General features: G+C 41.2%; 1 protein-coding gene across 2 annotated transcripts in view; it reads right to left on the bottom strand.

The window, feature by feature from the left end:
* The window catches only part of CENPP (centromere protein P), a 228,456-nt gene extending 207,679 nt beyond the window's left edge, over window positions 1–20,777 (bottom strand). Inside the window, exons 1-3 of one of the 2 annotated variants that reach the window (XM_059141097.1) lie at window positions 20,372–20,777; window positions 10,163–10,344; window positions 7,712–7,800 (exon numbers count right to left, since the gene is read on the bottom strand). In XM_059141097.1, coding sequence (XP_058997080.1) covers window positions 7,712–7,800; window positions 10,163–10,344; window positions 20,372–20,478 — 378 coding nt within the window. In that variant the 5' untranslated portion in view covers window positions 20,479–20,777. The remainder of the gene's footprint in view (window positions 1–7,711; window positions 7,801–10,162; window positions 10,345–20,371) is intronic. The other variant, XM_059141098.1, reaches the window with a different exon arrangement.
* Window positions 20,778–20,867: the final 90 nt, after the last annotated feature.

The raw sequence follows: 20,867 nt of genomic DNA, 5'->3' as shown, positions 1-20,867 counted from the left end.
TCTGCCTTCGTCTCAGGTCATGATCCCGGGGTCCTGGGATCAAGCCCTCCATCAGGCTCTCTGCTCGTCGGGGAGCCTGCTTCCTCCTCTCTGCCTGCTTCTCTGCCTACTTGCAATCTCTCTCGCTCAAATAAAATAAATAAATAAATCTTTAAAAAAATAATAAGAAAGAAAAAAAGATGCTATTAGTCTTCTTAAACTCTCAATACTTCTTTTATGATAGAACATATAATCTATCCTAGAGAATGTTCCCTGTGCATTTGAGAAGAATGTTTTGTTTTTTGTGAATGGAATGTTCTGTATGTATATGTTAAGTCCATCTGGTCTAACCTGTTGTTAAAGCCCCAGATTTTCTGTCTGGATGATATATCCATTGATGTAAGTGGGGTATTAAGTTCCACTACTATTACTGTACTGCTGTCCATTTCTCACATTAGGTCTGTTAATATTTGCTATATATTTCAGTGTTATTTTGGGTACAAACTTTTTTTTAAGATTTGATTTATTTGAGAGAGAGAGAGAAAGACCACAAGAAGAGGGAGCAGCAGGAAGAGGGAGAAGCAGGCTCCCCATTGAGCAGGAAGCCCAATGCGGGACTTGTTCCCAGGACTCTGGGAGGGAACCTGAGCTGAAGGTAGATGCTTAACTGACTGAGCCACCTGGATAAACAAATATTTACAAATGTTAAATTCTCATGTTTATTAACCCCTTTGTTGCCCTTGTCTATTATGCGTCCGTAAAAGTCCATTTTGCCTGATGTAAGTACAGCTATAGCTTTCTTTTGGGTCCATTTACATGGAATACCTTTTTCCATCCATCCTTTTAGTGTATATTTGCCATTATGTCTAAAGTGACTCTCTGAGGCACGTATAGATGGCTCTTGTTTTTAATCCATTCAGCCACTCTCCATCTATTGATTTGACAATTTACTCACTTTACATTTAAAGTAGTTAATGGATACATACTTATTGTCATATTGTTGTTTTCTGGCTGCTTCTGTAGTTTCTATGTTCCTTTCTTCTCTTACTCTTTTCCTTTGTGGCTTGACTTTCTTTAGTGGTACACTTAGATCCTTTTCCCATTATCTTCTGTGTATCTACTACACGTTTTTGGTTTGTGATTACTTACATGTAACTTGTATTTATAACAGTCTATATTAAGTGATAGCAACTTCAAACTTAAGTTTGAAGACATAATAAAGCTCTACATTTTTACTCTCCTTCCGTGTAATCTTATGTCTTTTTATCATGAGTAAACTTTAACTACTCATGTATTTTTACGACTTTTGTTTTTTAACTTTCACTCTAGCTTTATAAATGATTATTCTACTACTTTTACTATATTTTTACATTTACCAGGGGATTTATACTTTCATGTTTCCATGCAGTAATAAGGGCCCTTTCTTTTCAGCTTAACGAAGTCCCTTTAACATTAATCACTGAGGCCAGTTTAGCGCGGTCAACTCTAGGTTTCATTTGTCAGGAAAATGTCTATCTCTCCTTCAATTCTGAATAACTTTGTCAGGGAGAGTATTCTTGGTTGGAAACTGTTCTCTTTCAGCACTTTGTGCTACTCCCTTCTTGCCTGAAACATTTCTGTGGCAAAATCTGCTAAAAGTCTAATGAGGGGTTCCCTTGTATTTAACCAATTGCCTTTCTCTTGTTGCTTTTAAGATTTCCTCCTTATTTTTAAACTTCTGACATTTTAATTATGATGTGTCTTGGTCTCGCTTCGGTTCATCTTCTTCGGAACTCTCTGGGATCCCTGGATCTGGATGTTGGTTTCCCTCCCAAGGCTAGGTAATTTTCCACCCATTATTCCTTCACATAAACTTTCTGTCCCTTGGGGTGCCTGGGTGGCTCAGTGGATTAAAGCCTCTGCTTTCGGCTCAGGTCGCGGTCCCAGGGTCCTGGGATCGAGCCCCGCATCGGGCTCTCTGCTCAGCAGGGAGCCTGCTTCCTCCTCTCTCTCTGCCTGCCTCTCTGCCTGCTTGTGATCTCTGTCTGTCAAATAATAAAATCTTTGAAAAAAAAAATTTTTCTGTCCCTTTATCTTACTTTCTTCTGAGATTCCTGTAATGCCAAGGGTCAGTTGACTTGATTTTATCCCTTAAGTCCCTTAAGTCACCTTTCCTTTCTTCATTCTTATTTCTTTTTATTTCTCTGATTGGGTCTGTTCCTCTGCCCTGTATTCAAATTCACTCATCCTTTCCTCTATTTAGTTTGCTGTTGAAACCCTCTACTGTATTTTTCAGTGAAGTTATTGTATTATTCAACTGTCACTGTTTCAAATGCTCTTTTCCCCCATTTCTTTTTTGAAGTACATTTTTCTCCCAAGTTCAATGAGCATCATTATGGCCATTACTTTAATTTTCTTTCAAGTAAATTATTATCTCCATTTCATCAAAGTTTTTTCTAAAGTTTTATCTTTTTCTTTAGTTTCAAAATAATTCTTCTGTTTCTTCAATTTTGCTGACTTTCTATGCATTACATGAAACAGCTTCCTCTCCCAGTCTTGTATGGTTGGCCTTATGATGAAGATGAAATTTATCATTCAACACTGCCCTAGCTATTGATTGTCTCTCAAACTGCTGTGACATTCAAAGAGTCTATTTTATTTTTATTTTATTTAGGTTTTTAAAAGATTTTATTTACGTAAGAGAGTGAGCGAGAAAGCAAGCACTAGCAGGGGAGAACCGGAGTGAGAGGGAGAAGCAGACTCCCTGCTGGGCAGGGAGCTGGATGCAGGGCTTGATCCTGGGACTCCGGGATCATGACCTGAGCCAAAGGCAGATTTTTTTTTTTTTAAAGATTTTATTTATTTATTTGACAGAGAGAAATCACAAGTAGTCGGAGAGGCAGGCAGAGAGAGAGAGAGGGAAGCAGGCTCCCTGCCGAGCAGAGAGCCCGATGCGAGACTCGATCCCAGGACCCTGAGATCATGACCTGAGCCGAAGGCAGCGGCTTAACCCACTGAGCCATCCAGGCGCCCCCAAAGGCAGATTCTTAACCAACTGAGCAACCCAGGTGCCCCATTTTTAAGATTTTTTTTGTTTATTTTAGAGAGAGAGAACAAGAGCACACCCGGTAGGAATAGCAGAGAGAGACGGTCAAGCAGACTCTACACTGAGCATGGAAGCTGACACGAGGCCCAGTCCATGACCCTGATATCATGACCTGAGCCAAAATGAAGAGTTGATGCACAACCGACTAAGTGACCCAGGCACCCCTATTTTTAATAGCTCTCAGTAGTTGAGGATGTGCTAAGACCAGATATGAATTAAAAATTTCCTTACTCTGGAATCACTTTGTTTTTACTGGGTTTCAGGAAGAGTAGTTACAAAAACATTCTTAGCCATTTTCCCTACAAACTGACACTGATCTAATTTATTATACTGTATGGAGTATGAATACTGACACATGTTAATTCTGACATTCTTACAACAACAGACAGTAAATCTGGAGAACAGAACTGTATATTCCAACCACCTCTGAGTAACAGCTGTGACAACATGGGTAATCATTCAAACCCCCTTCATGTATTTAGAATAAAGGGAATGAGCTTAATAGTCTATATGGTCACTTACGGTTCTCACATTGTATTACTATGATTTTATTACAGTATTCTTTGTAAACAAGATAGTTTTATTATTTAGGTTACTTTTCAATTTTCTAGTGGTTAAACATCTCCCTCTAGTGGAAATTCCATTAAAAAAATATTTAAGAACACAGAAGCTTTGTTGTGTCTTCACCTTTTTTTCCTATTAGTCTCAACTATAAACTATTACTATTTTACATGCTCAACATTTATATATATATAATATATATATTACTAAAATATATAGCTCAACATGTAACACAGTAAAACCACTTTAGAAGGCAATCTGGTACTATCAGAACTTACATGTACATCTCCTAAGATTCTAGTTTAAAGGCATATTTACACTAATAAAGCCTAGAATGTGAGGATTTACCATTAAATAATAACTTTTTAAAAATTCTCATCAGGGCGCCTGGGTGGTTCAGTGGGTTGAGCTGCTGCCTTCGGCTCAGGTCATGATCTCAGGGTCCTGGGATCGAGTCCCGCATCGGGCTCTCTGCTCAGCAGGGAGCCTGCTTCGCCCTCTCTCTCTCTCTGCCTGCCTCTCCGTCTGCTTGTGATTTCTCTCTATCAAACAAATAAATAAATAAAATCTTTAAAAAAAAAAAAAAATTCTCATCAGCTCATTGTATTTGAATTCCAAACAACAAAGAAATATAGATAGTCCCTTGTTTCCTACTTCTCCACGAAACCCCATGAATCCCACATATGACTTATTCCTAAAATCTTCCTTATTTGAGAGTTGTTTGTTTGCAACATCTTATTTAGTCTGGTCCTCAAGAAAAATCAGAAATTTGGAAAGGCACAGAGAAAAACCAAATGTTTGTTAACATAGCCAGGGAAAGTCTGTAGCAAATTAAGTAAAACTGAGCAGTTCAAAGATTCCTATTATATTGAATGTTAACAATAACAACTTACATGTCTTTAGAGATTCAACAGCTACTGTGTTCTTCATCTATCAAAGAATATCAGATTTTTTTCCCTGCATCCCCCAAAGCATGAGACAGGAACTACTGGTCGTTCCCAGCACTTGTACTTCTTTCTTGTACCAATTATTCACTGGTGTCATGGCCATGCATAATGAAGACTGAATTTCCAGCCTCTTTTGCAGGACGTTATTGGCCAATAGAATGTAGGTGAATGATGGATGTTACAACTTCCAGAAAGCTAGAAAAGCTAAGCCCTTGATTGCCCATCCCCCTGCCCAATACCTGAAGTGCTCAATTGATCATCACACCATGATTTGGAAGTCACATGGGTAATGGCAGAGCCTGATATTCATGAGGTCACCATACTAGCTCTAGAAAACTTACCTTACAATTTGGTTTAAAGAAAAAGAAAAGAAAAACCAAAAAATTTAAAAAAAAAATTTGTTTAAGCAATAGAGAAACTTCTAGTACTTTGATCTGCCTTTAAGTTTTCTGTCATAAGTAGCTCAACTAATTCTAATTTATTCAGCATGTGAGATAATAGTACACTTTAAGCCATTACGAAATGGTTACAAAATTTACAATCATGCTTTGGTGGTATGGGATCATAATGTTAAGCTCAATATATTATTAATAACAACATTAGCTATGGACTGGTGCCACCACTGCCCAGTGGAAGGCAGGGAACATGTTCACTGCAGCAAGGCCCACATGGCTCCAGTCTTGTCTGTACTACCTCACACAGCCACATAGGACCAGCAAGTCCTATGGGAGTTTCCCAGTGTCAGTTCAAGCACAGAATGCTTTGGGTGAGGCTGTAGCCATTCTTCAGAGATAAAATATATCCCCAAACTGTGATGTTATCCTTGATCTGATTCATAATGGGATCAGACAACCGTTTCCTTCAGAGGCTTAAGTGACCAAAATACACAACTTAAAATGAAGTTACAAAACTGCAGTCTAGGGCGCTTGGGTGGCTCAGTTGGTTAAGCGACTGCCTTCAGCTCAGGTCATGATCCTGGAGTCCCAGGATCAAATCCCACATCAGGCTCCCAGCTCCATGGGGTGTCTGCTTCTCCTCGCTCATGCTCTCTCTCACTGTCTCTCTCTCAAATAAATAAATAAAATATTTTTTAAAAAAATACAACTGCAGTCTATTTTATTTCTTAGGCCATAGTCCTCCTAATGAACAGGCTAATCAATCTTTGGGGACAACCCATTGTGGAATGTACAGCTTCAATGAGCAGTTGGTTCAGGTCAACTTCAGTTGGACTTATGGTTAAGCCTCCCAAGGACGAACCTAGCTTTGCCAATCGTCTAGTACTCTCCAGATAACTGCTGCAATGACTGTGTAAAAGACAAAGACTAATAGCAGAAATAGCCTATACAACCCCAAGGCTACTAGGATGCGCCTCAGCAGTTTCTGGGGCAATGTATACACTGCCAGTACAAATGTCCTCACACACGGAGATGGACTTTGGGCCTATGACTCCATCAACCTGATATGGACTATAGGCCTGGCCTATTAATGGAGGCCAAGAAGCAGGTAAGTATGTGGTGTATCACCACTCTGAATTTAAGATCATATTAGCTGCAAAGAGAAAAAATTCAGTTGGTATGCCTATGCAACCTTTTGCGATGAGACAACATCCAGGAGCTCCTGGGCTATCCAAAAGAGAAGCACGGGTCCTGACACAGACTATCCCAAATGAGACCAATCCATTTGTATCCACATTCTTTTTCAGTCTTCAGCAGATGATCTCTGAGGTCATGCAGAACAATAATTTCACCTTGGTGACCCTGCACAGACCCTGCACAGGCCTGGTGATAACCTGGAAATGTTTACTTCCCCTAAGGGCACTCATCATCCATGCCCCGTGTCACTTCCTGCTCGACTAGCCTTGGCAAGGATACACTCTGAATGCTCTTAATCACCTCGGTAGTGTTGAAGGGAGAATGCTCTGAGGTGGGAGCAAGCTGGGAGCTCTGTCATCAGATGAGGGGCCCAGACACCCCAAAGCCCTTTCCCAGTCTGCCAGGGCCAGTGGCAGCAACCATGGATATGGACTGCAAAGAGTTCTCAAGAAGCAAAACGTCTAGCCCAGATACTTGGAAGCAGGCACTCTTGACTAGTTGGGGTGGCTATCTAACACCTTAAGGAGGCAGGGTCCTGACTATCTGACATCAATCCTTGTTCCATACAAAACGGGAGAACTTACGGCTGTTTTTGTGGCTGAGGACTGGAACCAGGAATTCTGGTACATGACTATGAATATAAGCAAGCTTGTTGTCCAGAGGACTTGGGTTATGACAACTGATCACATCTGCTTTGGTTATCTGATAAGTTGAAGCCAAGATAGTCTGCCCTCCCTTCCCTGTGAGTTTCCTTTACACATACTCCTCATAGGCCAAGTTCACAAAACAAACTGGTTGAACTGTTTTCTGCTATCTGTTTGCCTAGGCCAAGTCAATTCTTGAAATTATGCCTGGATCTCACTCTTCTTGAACGTTTCTGACCTTGTTCTGCCCAACCCTGGCCATATGCTGCACATTATCATTCTGCTTCCTGATTTTATGCAAAGTCTTAGCCAGAAGTGTCTTGCTCCTGCATTGTGTCTTAGCTGTCCAGTGTAATCTGTTGAGTAACCACAAACCACTTTGGAGTCTAAGCTGCCACCCCGAACAGTCTTCAGGTGGCTGCTTCATTTGGTCATTCTCCAAATGACCAGAACTTCATGAAAGGCCCTGAGCAAGAACATGCAAATCAGCTGCTCTCAAATCTCTGATCCACAGAAAATGGGTGAGATAAACATTTTCTTATTCGAAAGCATTAAATTTTGGGAAAATTTGTTAAGCATCAGCAGATAACTAATAAATAATACATGGCTGGCATATGAGGGTATCCAGGACTGTTCCCATGACCTTGGGGCCTGCTCTGAGAAACAAGGAGGAACTTGCTATCTGCCTTCCAATAGAGCATCTAGACCTTCAGCAATGATCCTCTCATATGCAGTTGCCAGAGTGGTTATACTACAAAAATGGTATCACTTTGTACAAGCGTATGTACTACAAGAGGGCTCTGGTTCACGAATCCCTCCTCAGCTCAGCCACTACTGAAGGCTGGGGTATGGGAAACGCTTAATCACAACAGAATCTCTATTACTACAACAGACTCCATTTACCTGGATTTCCAGAATCTGAAATTCAAGTTGAAATGTAATCATTTGGCAATTTCCTGATAATCTGTGTCTCTGTAGAACTTTCGTTATACCTATAAATCAGAAAAAAAAAGTTTTATTGCAAATAGTTTCCTTCAAATGCCTATTAATTTTTTGTGAATATTTCTAATACATGTGAGTACATGGCAGAGAGTTTATGTTAGTGTTTACATTGCAAATATCTCAAAGAATGTGCACCAAGTTGATTTGCCTTGGCAAAGTTGGATTAAAGGTAACTTGTACTTTCTAATTCTCAATTACACTAAAGATTATAGTAAGACATGCTAGTATAGGAGCACCCATGTGGCTCAGTTGGTTAAACATCCAACTCTTGATTTCAGATCAGGTCATGATCTAAGGGTTGTAGATCAAGTCCTGCATTGGGCTCTGCCCTGAGCATGGAATCTGCTTAAGATTCTCTCTCCCTCTCGCTTTGCACCTTTCCCCATTTCAGTTCTCGCTCCAAAAAAAGAAAAAAAAAGAACATGCTACCCTACACAAGTTTGAATTATAACTGTTAGATGGAGGTTTTTTTCAACATTATCTGATTCTACTTAAAAACACTAAATGGAATCCACCTATTTACTTGTTATCTTTCAAAATTTTATACTTCAATGCAACTCAGTATTTTTTAACATGTGTTTTCCATGTAACTACAACTGAGATAAAGATAAAGAAATTTTTAAATAAACCATAAAGCTCTCTCATGCCCTTCTGGAGTCTATATACTACCCACCCAAGAGATAACCACTATTTTGACTTTGCTAACAAAGATATTTTTAGAAGAGCACAACTCTACAAGAATAAAGAAGAAAAAGGAGAGTAACAAGTTTGGAAACTGGAAATCAGATGGATGAGCTAGATACTACGAGAAAGGAACTAATCTGGCAGACCCAGAAAAATTAAAACCTAAGCCAACCATTGGGGAAGCTCAGTATTAAGCCTACTCAAAAGCATTCTGAGGGGCACTTGGGTGGCTCAATTGGTTAAGCATCTGCCCATGGCTCAGCTCATGACCTCAGAGTCATGAGATCAAGGCCTATCCACAAGGGGCTCCCTGCTCATCAGGGAATCTGCTTCTCTCTCTCCCTCTGCTCATGCTCTCTCTCAAATAAATAAAATCTTCAAAAAAAAAAAAAAAAAAGCACATCCTGAATAGGCAGCACAAGTACCTCTGCAGAGGAGGTCAACTTAGGAAGACTCAAAGTGGGAAGATGAAGATTTCTGCACTAGCAAGACTGGCCCCTGGCCTAAACTCACTCTCCCGTCCTCTCTGTGTTCCACCTCTTCAAGTATCTGAAATGTCTAAATTCCTGTAACCCACTTCTCTTTATATTTCAGACTTTCACTGAGGCGAGCTACCAAAGACCCTCTGAGGATCAACTCACTATCTTCCCTTCATGAGGGTTAGTTATGTCAGTGGAAAAGTCAGGAAGCAATTCTAAAAGTGTCCTTTTTTTTTTCTTTAAGATTTTATTTATTTATTTGAGAAAGAGTGAGTACAAGTCAGGGAGGGGGCAGAAGGAGAAGGTGACTCCATGCTGAGCAGGGAGCCCGATACAGAACTCAATCCCAGAACCCCGGGATCATGACCTGAGCCAAAGCAGGTGCCTAACCAGCTGAACCACCCAGGTCCAAAGTTCCCAAATTCCAATGCACAGCTGAATTGGCTTCCTTTTATAAGTTACCGCATGCCCTGAACCGCATACTGTGAACAACTCTTACGATTTACAAATTAGGGGCGCCTAGGTCACTCAAATAGGTTAAGTATCTGCCTTCGGCTCAGGTCATGATTTCCAGGGCCTGGGTTTGAGCCCCACATTGGGCTCCCAGCTCAGGAGACACCCTTCCTCCTCTCCCTCTGCTTGTGCGCTCTCTCTCTTTCTCGCAAATGAATATTTAAAAAAAAAAAAAAAGATTTACAAATTAATGGTACTGTTGTTCTTTCACTTACTTATTACTTGTATTAAGATACTTAATGATAAAGCCTGTGTCTTCCTTAATATCTACCTCAGACAGCTTTTAAAGAGTATTATGCACACTGTGATGTTCAAGATACGTGACAAAACAAGTTTACCACAACCACACAGTCATACAGAAGGTCATACAGTTATCTTACACAATTTTTTTTTAAACATTTATTTATTTTTAGAGAGAGGGAGAAAACCCATGGGAGAGCACGGAGAGAAGTCAGAGGGAGAGAGAGAATCCAGTGAGTGTGGAGCCCAACACAGGGTTCGATCCCACGAGCCTGAGATTATGACCTGAGGCAAAATCAAGAGTTGAACCCTTAACCGAATGAGCAGCCCAGGTGCCCCTACCCTATAGAACTTTAATTCAATGCCATTACAGCCAATTTCTTATGCATAATAAGATAAGCTTCAACATCACTTCAAAATTAAAATTAATACTTACTCTTCTCTGTCTTCTCAGTGTTTGTTAGGACCTCTGTCTTCATGGAGTAATTTCTTATACTGATGCCAGTAAGTGTGCTTAGAAAAAGAAGTTCTGATTCTAAATTTCCAAGATGACTTCTCAGATCTTTTGAAGAGGCCCATCCCTCAGAATCTGATTGATACATTTCTCGAAGTGATTTTCTAAAAAGCAAATATAACCAATAATTACTCCAATGAAGAAATCACTAACAAGTGTTTTATCTAATAACTAAATTTCTGAAACTATTCCTATTTTGTCTTCTTTTTTATTTTTATCTTTTGGTAAAGATTTTATTTATTTATTTGACAGAGAGACAGAGCGAGGGAGGGAACACAAGCAGAAAGAGTGGGAGAGGGAGAAGCAGGGGCTTCCTGCCAAGCAGGAAGCCTGATGCAGGGCTCGATCCCAGGACACTGAGATCATGACTGGAGCCTAAGGAAGATGCTTAACAACTGAGGCACCCAGGCGCCCTTACTTTTTTCTTTTTTCTTTCTTACTTTTTTCTCTTGAAAACTGCCTGATTTTTCTCAAAACCAATATGCCTACTAACACTAATTTTTAATCTCAAATTAACACAAAGCTAATGAAAATATACTACTATATTTCTACCTATTACAAACAATTGTAAAATAAATTATAATAAGAATACTTTGCAACATTAAAATGTCTTTTCAAGCTGGAACGTTTAAAATATTCCAAACTGAATGTCTGATATCCCAAGACATCTCAAATTATTTTTCTAAGTAGGCTCCATGCCCAGTGTGGATCTTAACATGGGATTTGAACTCACAACCCTGAGATCAAGACCTGAGCCAAAATCAAAAGTCAGATACTTAATCAACTGAGCCATCCAACAACCCTTAACTCTAACTTCTAAAACAGGTAAGGGGCTCTCTGCTCTGAGGGAAGACTGCTTCCCTTCCTCTCTCTCTGCCTGCCTCCCTGCCTTCTTGTGATCTCTGTCTGTCAAATAAATAAATAAAATCTTTAAAAAAAAAAAAAGAGTACAATATCTAGGAATAAATTTAAGCGAGGAAGTAAAAATCTGTACCCTGAAAACTATGAGACATTGGTGAAAGAAACTGAAGGCACATGTTCATGGATTGGAAAAACTAATATTGTTAAAACATTCATACTGGGGCACCTGGGTGGCTCAGTGGGTTAAGCCACTGCCTTCGGCTCAGGTCATGATCTCGGGGTCCTGGGATCGAGTCCCGCATCGGGCTCTCTGCTCGGCAGGGAGCCTGCTTCCTCCTCTCTCTTTCTTTGCCTGCCTCTGCCTACTTGTGATCTCTCTCTGTCAAATAAATAAATAAAATCTTTAAAAAAAAAAAAAAAAAAAAAACATTCATACTACCCAAAACAATCTACAAATTCAACATATTCCCCATCAAAATTCCAATGGCATTTTCATAGAAATAGAAAAGACAATCCTAACATGTGTATGGAAGCACAAAGACCCCAAATAACTAAAACCATTCTGAGAAAGAACAATGCTGGAGGCGTCACACTTCCTGATTTCACACTATATTACAGGCTATAGTGATCAAAATATTATGGTATTGACATAAAAACAGACATACAAATCAATAGAACAAAGAACCTAGAAATAAACAAATGCACATATGGTCAATTAATTTATGACCAGTCAAGGATATATAATGGCAAAAGAATGGTCTCTTAAACAAAAGTGGGAAAACTGGGTAGTCAATGTAAAAGAATGAAACTGGACCACGACCTTACACAATACACAAAAATTACCTCACAATGGGCTAAAGACTTGAAGATAAGACCTGAAACTATGAAACTCCTAGAAGAAAGCAGAGGCAGTAAACTCCCCAGTCTTGGTGCTGACTTTTTTAATTTGCTATCAAAAGCAACTGCAACAAAAGCAAAAATCAACAAGTGGGACCACATCAAACTAAACAATTTCTCTACAGCCAATTAAATCATCAGGAAAATGAAAAGGCTTACTATGAAATGGGAGAAAATATCTGCAAAACAGGTTATCTGCCAAGGGGTTAACAGCCAAAATATATAAAGAATTCATATAACTCAGTAGCAAAAGAAAAAAAATCTGTTTAAAAAAATGGGCAGATATGGGATGACTCGGGGCTCAGTCAGTTAAGTAGCTGCCTTCAGCTCCGGTCATGATTCCAGGGTCCTGGGATCGAATCCTGAATCAGGCTCCTTGTTCAGCGGGTAGCCTGCTTCTCCCTCTGCCTCTGCCTGTCACTCTGCCTGCTTGTGCTCTCTCTTTCTCTCTCAAATAAATAAATCTTTAAAAAAAAAAAAAAAAGATTATCTCCTCCCCTTTTCCAGCTGCCTCTCTCCCCGCCCCACACATGTACTCTCTCCCACCCCCACCCCAAAAAAAGGGAAGGGGGAAGAAAATCTGAATAGAAATTTTTCCAAAGAAAATATACAGCTGGCCAACAGATACATACAAAAGATTCTCAACGTCACTAGCCATCATAGAAATGCAAGTCAAAACCATGAGGTGGATTACCTCATACCTGTCAGAATGGCTATTACCATAAACACAAGAAATACACAGTTGGCAAGAATGTGTAGAAAAAGGAATCCTTCTGCAGTGTTGGTAGTAACATAAATTGCCATACTACTATAGAAAACAGTATGAAGTTTCCTCAAAAAATTAAAAATAGAAATACCATAAGAACCAGCAATTCCACTTCTGGGTATTTATCTGAATGAAACAAAAACATTAACTCAGTAGGATATAGTCATCCTATGTTCACTGCAGAATTATTTACAATAGCCAAGACATGGAAACAACTTAACTGTCAACAGATAAATGAACAAAGATGTGGTGTATATTATAAAAGTGAATGACAGTCACATAAAAAGAAGAAAATCCTGCCATTTGTGACTACATGGATGGTTCTTGAAGGCATTATGTTTAATGAATTAGGTCAGATTAGACAGAAAAATACTATATGATCTCACTTTTATGTAGAATCTTAAAAACCCTAAGCTCATAGAAATACAGAGTAGATTGATGGTTGCCAGGGGCAAGGGTGAGCGGGTTTGGGAAAATGGGTGAAGGTGGTCAAAGGGCACAAACTTCCAGTAATAAACTTAGAAAGGCCCGGGGATATAATGTACAGCATGATAACTTTAATTAATAATGTATTATACATTTGAAGGTTGATAGGCTACTAAATCTCAAAAGTTCCTAACCCAGGAAGACCTTGTAATTCTGTGTATGGATGTTAATTTAACTTAGTGTCATAATCCTTTTGTAATATGTACAAAGACCAAATCATTATGTTGTACACCTGAAACTAATTTAATTTTCTATGTCGACTACACCTCAATAAAAAACAAAATAATAATTGGAGACTTCAATACCCCACTCACAATAATGTACAGAACAACTAGACAGAGGATAAATAAGGAAATAGTAGTAGTAGAAATAACACAATAAACCAATTAGAGCTAACAGACATATACAGAACATTCTACACAAGACACAGATCTGGGGCACCTGGGTGGCTCAGTGGGTTAAAGCCTCTGCCTTCGGCTCAGGTCATGATCTCAGGGTCCTGGGACTGAGCCCCGCATCTGGCTCTCTGCTCAGCAGTGTGCCTGCTTCCTCCTCTCTCTCTCTGCCTACTTGTAATCTCTGTCTGTCAAGTAAAATAAATAAAATCTTAAAAAAAAAAAAAAGACACAGATCTAACAGACAAATATAAATTATTCATAAGTGCACATGGGACATTTTCCAGGACATATCAGATACTGGGCAACAAATTAAGTCTTTATGTATTTTCACTATACTCATCCATACAAAGCATCTTCTCCAACCACAGTGGAATGAGGTTAGATATCAATAACAGAGGGGAAAACTGAAAAATTCACAAAACTGCGGAAATTAACACATTTTTAAAGAATAGACTCAAGAAGAAACTGCAGGGGAAATGAGCAAATACTTAAAAGACAAAAACGAAAATACAATATGCCAGAATTCAAGGGAAGCAGCAGAAGATGTACGAAGGGGGGCATTCATAACTATACATACTTAAAATTTAAGATCCCAAACCAACAACCTAATATCACAACTAGAAAAAGAATGAACTAAACCAAAGCTAGCCAAAAGAAAAAGATAATAAAGATTAGAATAGAGAGAAATGAAAGAGGCAATATAATGAAACCAAAAGTTGACTCTTTGAAAGGATCAATAAAATTGACAAAAACTTTAGCTAGATGGACTAAAAAAGACAGATAAGGGGCACCTAGCTGGCTTAGGCAATAGAGCATGGGACTCCTGATCTTGATGTTGGTCATGAATTCAAACCCCATGTTGGGTGTAGAGTTTACTTAAAAACAAAACAGGACACAAATTACTACAGTCAGAAATGAAAGTAGCGCCGTGAGCAATTCTACAAAAATAAAAAGGGCTATGCGAGTATTACAAATAGCAGTATGCCAATACACTGGATAACCTATCTGGAATGGCTCAATTCCTAGGAACAAAAAACCTATGAAGATTAAATCACAAAGAAATAAGAAATTTGAATAGACTTATAACTAGTATGATTGAATCCATAATAAAAGCATCTCTAACAAAGAAAATGCCCTGAATCTGATAACTACGAGTGAATTCTATCAAACATTTAAATAAAAATTAACTGATCCTTTCCAAACTTCTCCAAAAAGTTTAAAAGAGAACACCTTGTAATTCATTTATCAGGCCAGCACAGCTTCCTACAGACCAGTATTATTTCTCAGTATTAATGTAAAAACTCTCAGCAAATTAGTAGTAAATAAAAATAAGCATATTAAAGGGATTACACATCATGACCAAGGGGGATTTATTTCTGGAATATAAGGATGGTTCAAAATAGAACAATGGATCAATGTAATATACCACATTAACAGAAAGAAGGGAAAATGCAGAAAAAGCATTTGACAAAATTTAACACACTTTAATGATAACATATTTTAAAAAACTAGAAATAGAAGAAAATTATCCCAACATAATAAAAGCCATGTATGGGGACGCCTGGGTGGCTCAGTTGGTTAGGCAGCTGCCTTTGGCTCAGGTCATGATCCCAGCGTCCTGGGATCGAGTCCCATATCGGGCTCCTTGCTCCGCAGGGAGCTTGCTTCTCCGTCTGACTCTGCCTTCCACTCTGTCTGCCTGTGCTCGCTCTCGCTCGCTCTCTCTGACAAATAAATAAAATCTTTAAAAAAAAAAAAAAAAAAAAAAAAAAAAAAAAACAATTATAAAATAAAAGCCATGTATGAAAAAAGATAAGGATGTCCACTTTCACCAATGAAACATGGTTCTAGAAATTCTCAGTAGAGCAATTAGGCAAGAAATAGAAATAAAAGACATCCAAATTGGAAAGGAAGTAAAATTATCTGTGTTTACAGATGGTATAATCTTATGTGTACACAACCTCAAAGATTCCACAAAAACAAGTGTTAAATGAACTCAGCAAGGTATCAGGATACGAAATCACCACACAAAACTCAGATGAATCACTATAAACCAACAATGAACAATCTGAAAGGCAGATTACAAAAACAATTCCATTTACAACAGCATCAAAAACTATTAATACTTAGGAATTAACCTTAGGAAGGAATTTACCTTAGGAAGGTGAAAGAGTTGTACAATAAAAACCATAAAACATCGCTGAAAAAAAATTAAATTTGATATAAACAGAAACACAGCTCATGTTAATGGATTAGAAAATAATATTATTAAAATGTCGATATTATTCCCATACAATCTACAGATTCAATGCAATCTCCACCAAAATTCCAATGAGGTTTTTTGCAGGAATAGAAAAACCCATCCTAAGATTCATGCGGAATCTCAAGGGATCTGAAATAGCCAAAATAATCTTGATAAAGAACAAAGTTGGAGGACTCACACCTCCTGATTTCAAAACTGAAAGGTATAGTCATCAAAACACTGTAGTATCTGCATAAAGACAACAGATAGATGAATGAAATGGAATAAGAGAACCTAGAAATGAACCCTCACGTGTGTGATCACACGATTTTTTGACAAGCTTGCCAATACGATTCAAATGGTGCTGGAAAAACTATCTACATGCAAAAGAATGAAGTTGGAACCTTCCCTAACAGCACATACAAAAATTACTCATATTGGATTAAACATCTAAACGTAAGACCTAAAACAAAACTCTTAAGAAAACATTGCATAAAAGCTTTATAACACTGGCTAGGGCAATGATTTCTTGGACATAGCAGCAAAGGCACAGATAACAAAAGAAAAAAATAGACAAACTGGATTTCATGAACATTTTAAAGAATTATGGGGCGCCTGGGTGGCTAAGTGTTAAAGCCTCTGCCTTGGCTCGGGTCATGATCCCGGGGTCCTGGAATCGAGCCCCACGTTAGGCTTTCTGATTGGCAGGGTTCCTGCTCCCCCTTTTCCTCTGCCTGCCTCTGTCCCTCTGCCTGCCTCTCTGCCTACTTGTGATCTCTGTCAGGTAAATGGATAGAATCTTTAAAAAAAAATAAAAATAAAAAAATAAAGAACTATACAACGTAAGACACTAACAAGAGAATAAAAAGGCAACCCATAGAATGAGAAAAGATATTTGCTAATCATGTATGATAAAAGTTTAATTTCCACATCTGTAAGTACCCCTAAAGCAACAGAAGCCAAACAACCTGTTCAAAAATGGCCAAAGGACTTAAACAGACATTTCTCCAAAGAGGATAGAAGACTGACTACAACATAAGACCTAACAGTTGGCTTTTCTTATCCTAAAGCAAGTGCCTGACTTAAGCTTTGAATGCAGAGGCATCTGCTTCATCCCCTTTGAAGAAAACTATTTCTAATAAACACACTGCCAGCGACAGGACTAAAGAGCTAGGCTGCGTTCCCACACTGAGAATCCTTTTGCTTTAGAGATCTTAGTTAATTTCACTAACTGACCATTTGGGCCACTTGTTTTTTTCTCTTCCTGTGTTTATATTCTTATTCTTACATTTTAAGTTTACCAATGAAGACCGAACCCTGGAAACTCTAGACCCTCACCCTCAACACCAATAAAAGCAGAACCTAGTCCTATTCTCTCATTCCGTCTCCCTCTCTGCACTAATGACCTGATAGTGTGGACCCCAGGAGATGTCTTGTACTCCAGGGCTCGTAAATAATAAACTACATTTTTCTTCAAAGCTTTCTAAAGGTTCTTGTTGAAGAACGTCTTGCAACCATAAGAACCACAAGGTTCAGTCCAATCATAACATAGGTTTGGAAAAGTGAAAGGTCCCTGGGAAGCTCACTGGTTCCAGGCAATTCTATTCAATAGCATTACCACAGACAGGCTGAGACTGGCCCAAAAAGATGGCGAATAAATACATAAAAAGATGATCAATATCACTAATCATTAGGGAACTGACCTCACACCTATCAGAATGGCTACTATCAAAAAAAAAAAAAAGGAAAAAAAAACCAATATTGCTGAGGATGTAGAAAAATTGGAACCCTCCTGCAGTTGGCGTGAATGTAAAATGGTACAGTCACTGTGGAAAACAGTATAGAGGTGGGAGTTCCTCAACAAATCAAAAACAGATTCCAGCAATTCCACTTCTTGGTATACATCTGCAGGGGTCAAAACAGACCTCTCCCAAACTGTGCCACTTTGGCATATCGATTATTTTGTGCTAAAGGCACTTGAGACCCTCCAGGATCAAGAGAAAATTTTGTGCTCCTTTAACCACAGAGAACAACTTAAAATGAGGGTCTTCTCCAGAATAAGAGTTATTAACAGATAAATTTTATCTGAGCCACCCATCTGAATGGTACGGCAAACATCTAATCACTAAACATCTGCTCTTTTTACTGCCCTGTGAAATGCATTCCTTTCCTCTGAAGTCCCAGACCCCAAGCCCATTTTCCTTCATCCAGAATGACATACGTACCTCATTTTGCTAGTCTTTTCATACCTATGTGGATTCCTTAAATGTATGCCTATTAAATTTTAATTTCTCCTGTTTTTCTGTCTTCTGTCTATTTGATTCTTAGTCCAGCTAGAAGACCTTTGAAGAGACAGGAATTCGTGCCACCCCCCCCCATATCCAATAGAACGGAAAGCTGGGTCTCAAAAGAGAGATTTACACACATATGTTGATACGAGCATCATTGACAATAGCGAAAATATGGAAGTAACCCAAACAGCCACTGACAGATGAAAGGATAAATAAAATGTGGTATATTCATACAAAGGAATATTATCTGGCCTGAAGAAAAAAGGAAATTCTGCATTATGCTACCATATGGACAAACCTTGAGGGTATTATGGTAAGTGAAATAAACCAGTCACAAAAAAACAAATATGTATGAGTCCATTTATATGCAGTACCTAGAGACCGCAAACTCAGAGACAGGAAGCAGAACAATGATTGCCAAGGACTAAGGGAGTGGGGAATGACAAGTTCTAAAGTTTCAGTCTTACAAGATGAAAAGAGTAAGGGAGATGGGTGGTGGTGACAGTCTCTCAACATTATCCATGTATGTAATACTACTCATCTGTAGGTTAAACAAAAAGTTAAAAGACAAATTTTGTTACATTTTAACACACACACAGCTTGGTACACAGCTTGGTCTTCCTTCTCCACCCCAGTAAAAAGTAATTGGATGTTAAACCCAAATACCCTGGACCAACATGTAATGCCTTCCACAATCTGGATTCTTCAACTTTCCCAACTGGATCATTGAGACACGATTACAGGAATGGTCGACACACTAGGGGGCTATCCTGGGCTAACAACGACATCTTGTGGCCAGTGAAGAAATCACTACTCTGCACAGTATTACTAGGCGCTTCTCAAACTTTCAAATATGCTTGTGTGGGGTGGGGGGGCGATGTCTCGTTAAAATGCATATTCTGACTCAGGAGGGGGGATGGATCCAGGATCTGTATTTCCATGTAACTCCCAAGGAATGCTAATGCTGCTGACCTGGGGAGCAGCCTGGAGCAGCTCGCGTTTCAGTTCACTGACGTCACTTGTGGAGGAACACAGGTGTTCCCCGGTCACCCACTTCTCTCCCCTTCTCACCAGTTACCGCTTCTCACACTGCCACGATCCCACCCAGCGTGCCCGTGAGCATTTCCTGCTGAACTCCGCCCCCCTCTTCTACCGACTCGGGTCCAGCTAGCGCAGGAGGCTCGCTTTCTCTCTGCACCTGTGTCCAATCAGTCTCCACCGAGAAAACGAAGATCGTTTCTTCTTTTAAGCAGCTTGACTGACCGTCACAGATCCTTCCTCTCCTCCATCTTCAGTTAAGCAAAGGGGCCTGGGCTTCCCAGTGAGGATCTTGGGCTGCACACCCGCTCGTATCTAACCAACCACTCCCACCCCCGAGATGGTGGGCAAGCAATATCCCTTCCGCGAGCCTCGGTTTTCTTAACTCTAAAACAGGGCGAACAAGGACACCTTCCTCTGGGCTGTCCTAGGCATGAAGAGTGCTCATAAAGGCGGCTGTATCTCGTAGGCTGGGGTGCAGCGGCAGCCCGCCCCCGCTCCTCTGCACCGCCGGCGTCCGCTCACCCCTCAGGAGGCCCCCCACACACGTGCGGGCATCCGGCACCCGCGGAGTCCTCACACACCTCTGGGTCCCCCACACCCACCCGCCGGCGTCCTCACACACCTCTGGGTCCCCCACACCCGCGGACGTCCTCACACACCTCTGGGTCCCCCACACCCGCGGGCGCCCGCCCCCCACACCCACCCGCCGGCGTCCTCACACACCTCTGGGTCCCCCACACCCGCGGACGTCCTCACACACCTCTGGGTCCCCCACACCCGCGGACGCCCGCCGGCGTCCTCACACACCTCTGGGTCCCCCACACCCGCGGACGCCCCGCCACGCCCGCGCAGCGCTCCCAGCGTCTCCCGCACGCTTCCGTCCTCAGTTACTTCTCAAAGGGAGCCACACTCTCAGGGCCAGCTGCCCCCTCAGGTGCCCGCAGTGACGCACGCCAGGAAGCCGCACCGCCGCCCGCCCGGGAGCCTGCGAAGGAGACGAGCCCAAGCCCTCCGTCCTCCTCCACCAGCCCGACGCTCGGCTGAGGCGGAGTCGGGCGTGGACAGCGGAGCCCTCGGCGTCCGGGAGACGGCGGGGGGTGCGCGGCCGGCGGAGCCCTTCCCCCGTCCCCAGGGCCTGCGGGCACGTACGGAGCTCGCCCGTTGTCTTCCCCCGCCGTCCGCGGCTCCTCGCACGCCCGCCGCAGGGCCGCGATCTCAGCCTCCAAGGCGCGGACCTCGGCCTGCAGGGCGTCCATGGCCCGGCGCTGACAAGCGGCAGTAACAGCTGCGCGCGCCACGCCCCGCACTTCAAGCCTCCCGCGCTGCCGGCGCAGACCATCCGGATGCTCAAAGGGGAAGACGGGCGAGCGGGACCCACCCCCGCGTGCCACCCGCGCCCGCGCGCAGTATCCGGGCTCGTGGCAGTCGCTGCATTCTTTACTTCAGCAGGGCCCTAAGGGTCCCTGCACTCCGAGAGAGTTGGCTGGCTCCAACTCGAAGCCCAAGGGCGCGGCAGCCCACCCCCCTCCAGTGAACCTTGGAGCCACCCGACCGAATACGTCACTGGAGAGGCGATTCCTGGACCACGTGACTGGGGTCCTGGGACCACGTGACCAGGAGCCTCTGTATTTTTCGTCCGCTCTGT

Source organism: Mustela lutreola, chromosome 12 (genome assembly GCF_030435805.1).
Source record: "Mustela lutreola isolate mMusLut2 chromosome 12, mMusLut2.pri, whole genome shotgun sequence".
Lineage (NCBI taxonomy): Eukaryota > Metazoa > Chordata > Mammalia > Carnivora > Mustelidae > Mustela > Mustela lutreola.
The sequence above is the reverse complement of the archived record's forward strand: the minus strand, read 5'-3'. Positions and strand labels throughout refer to the sequence as shown.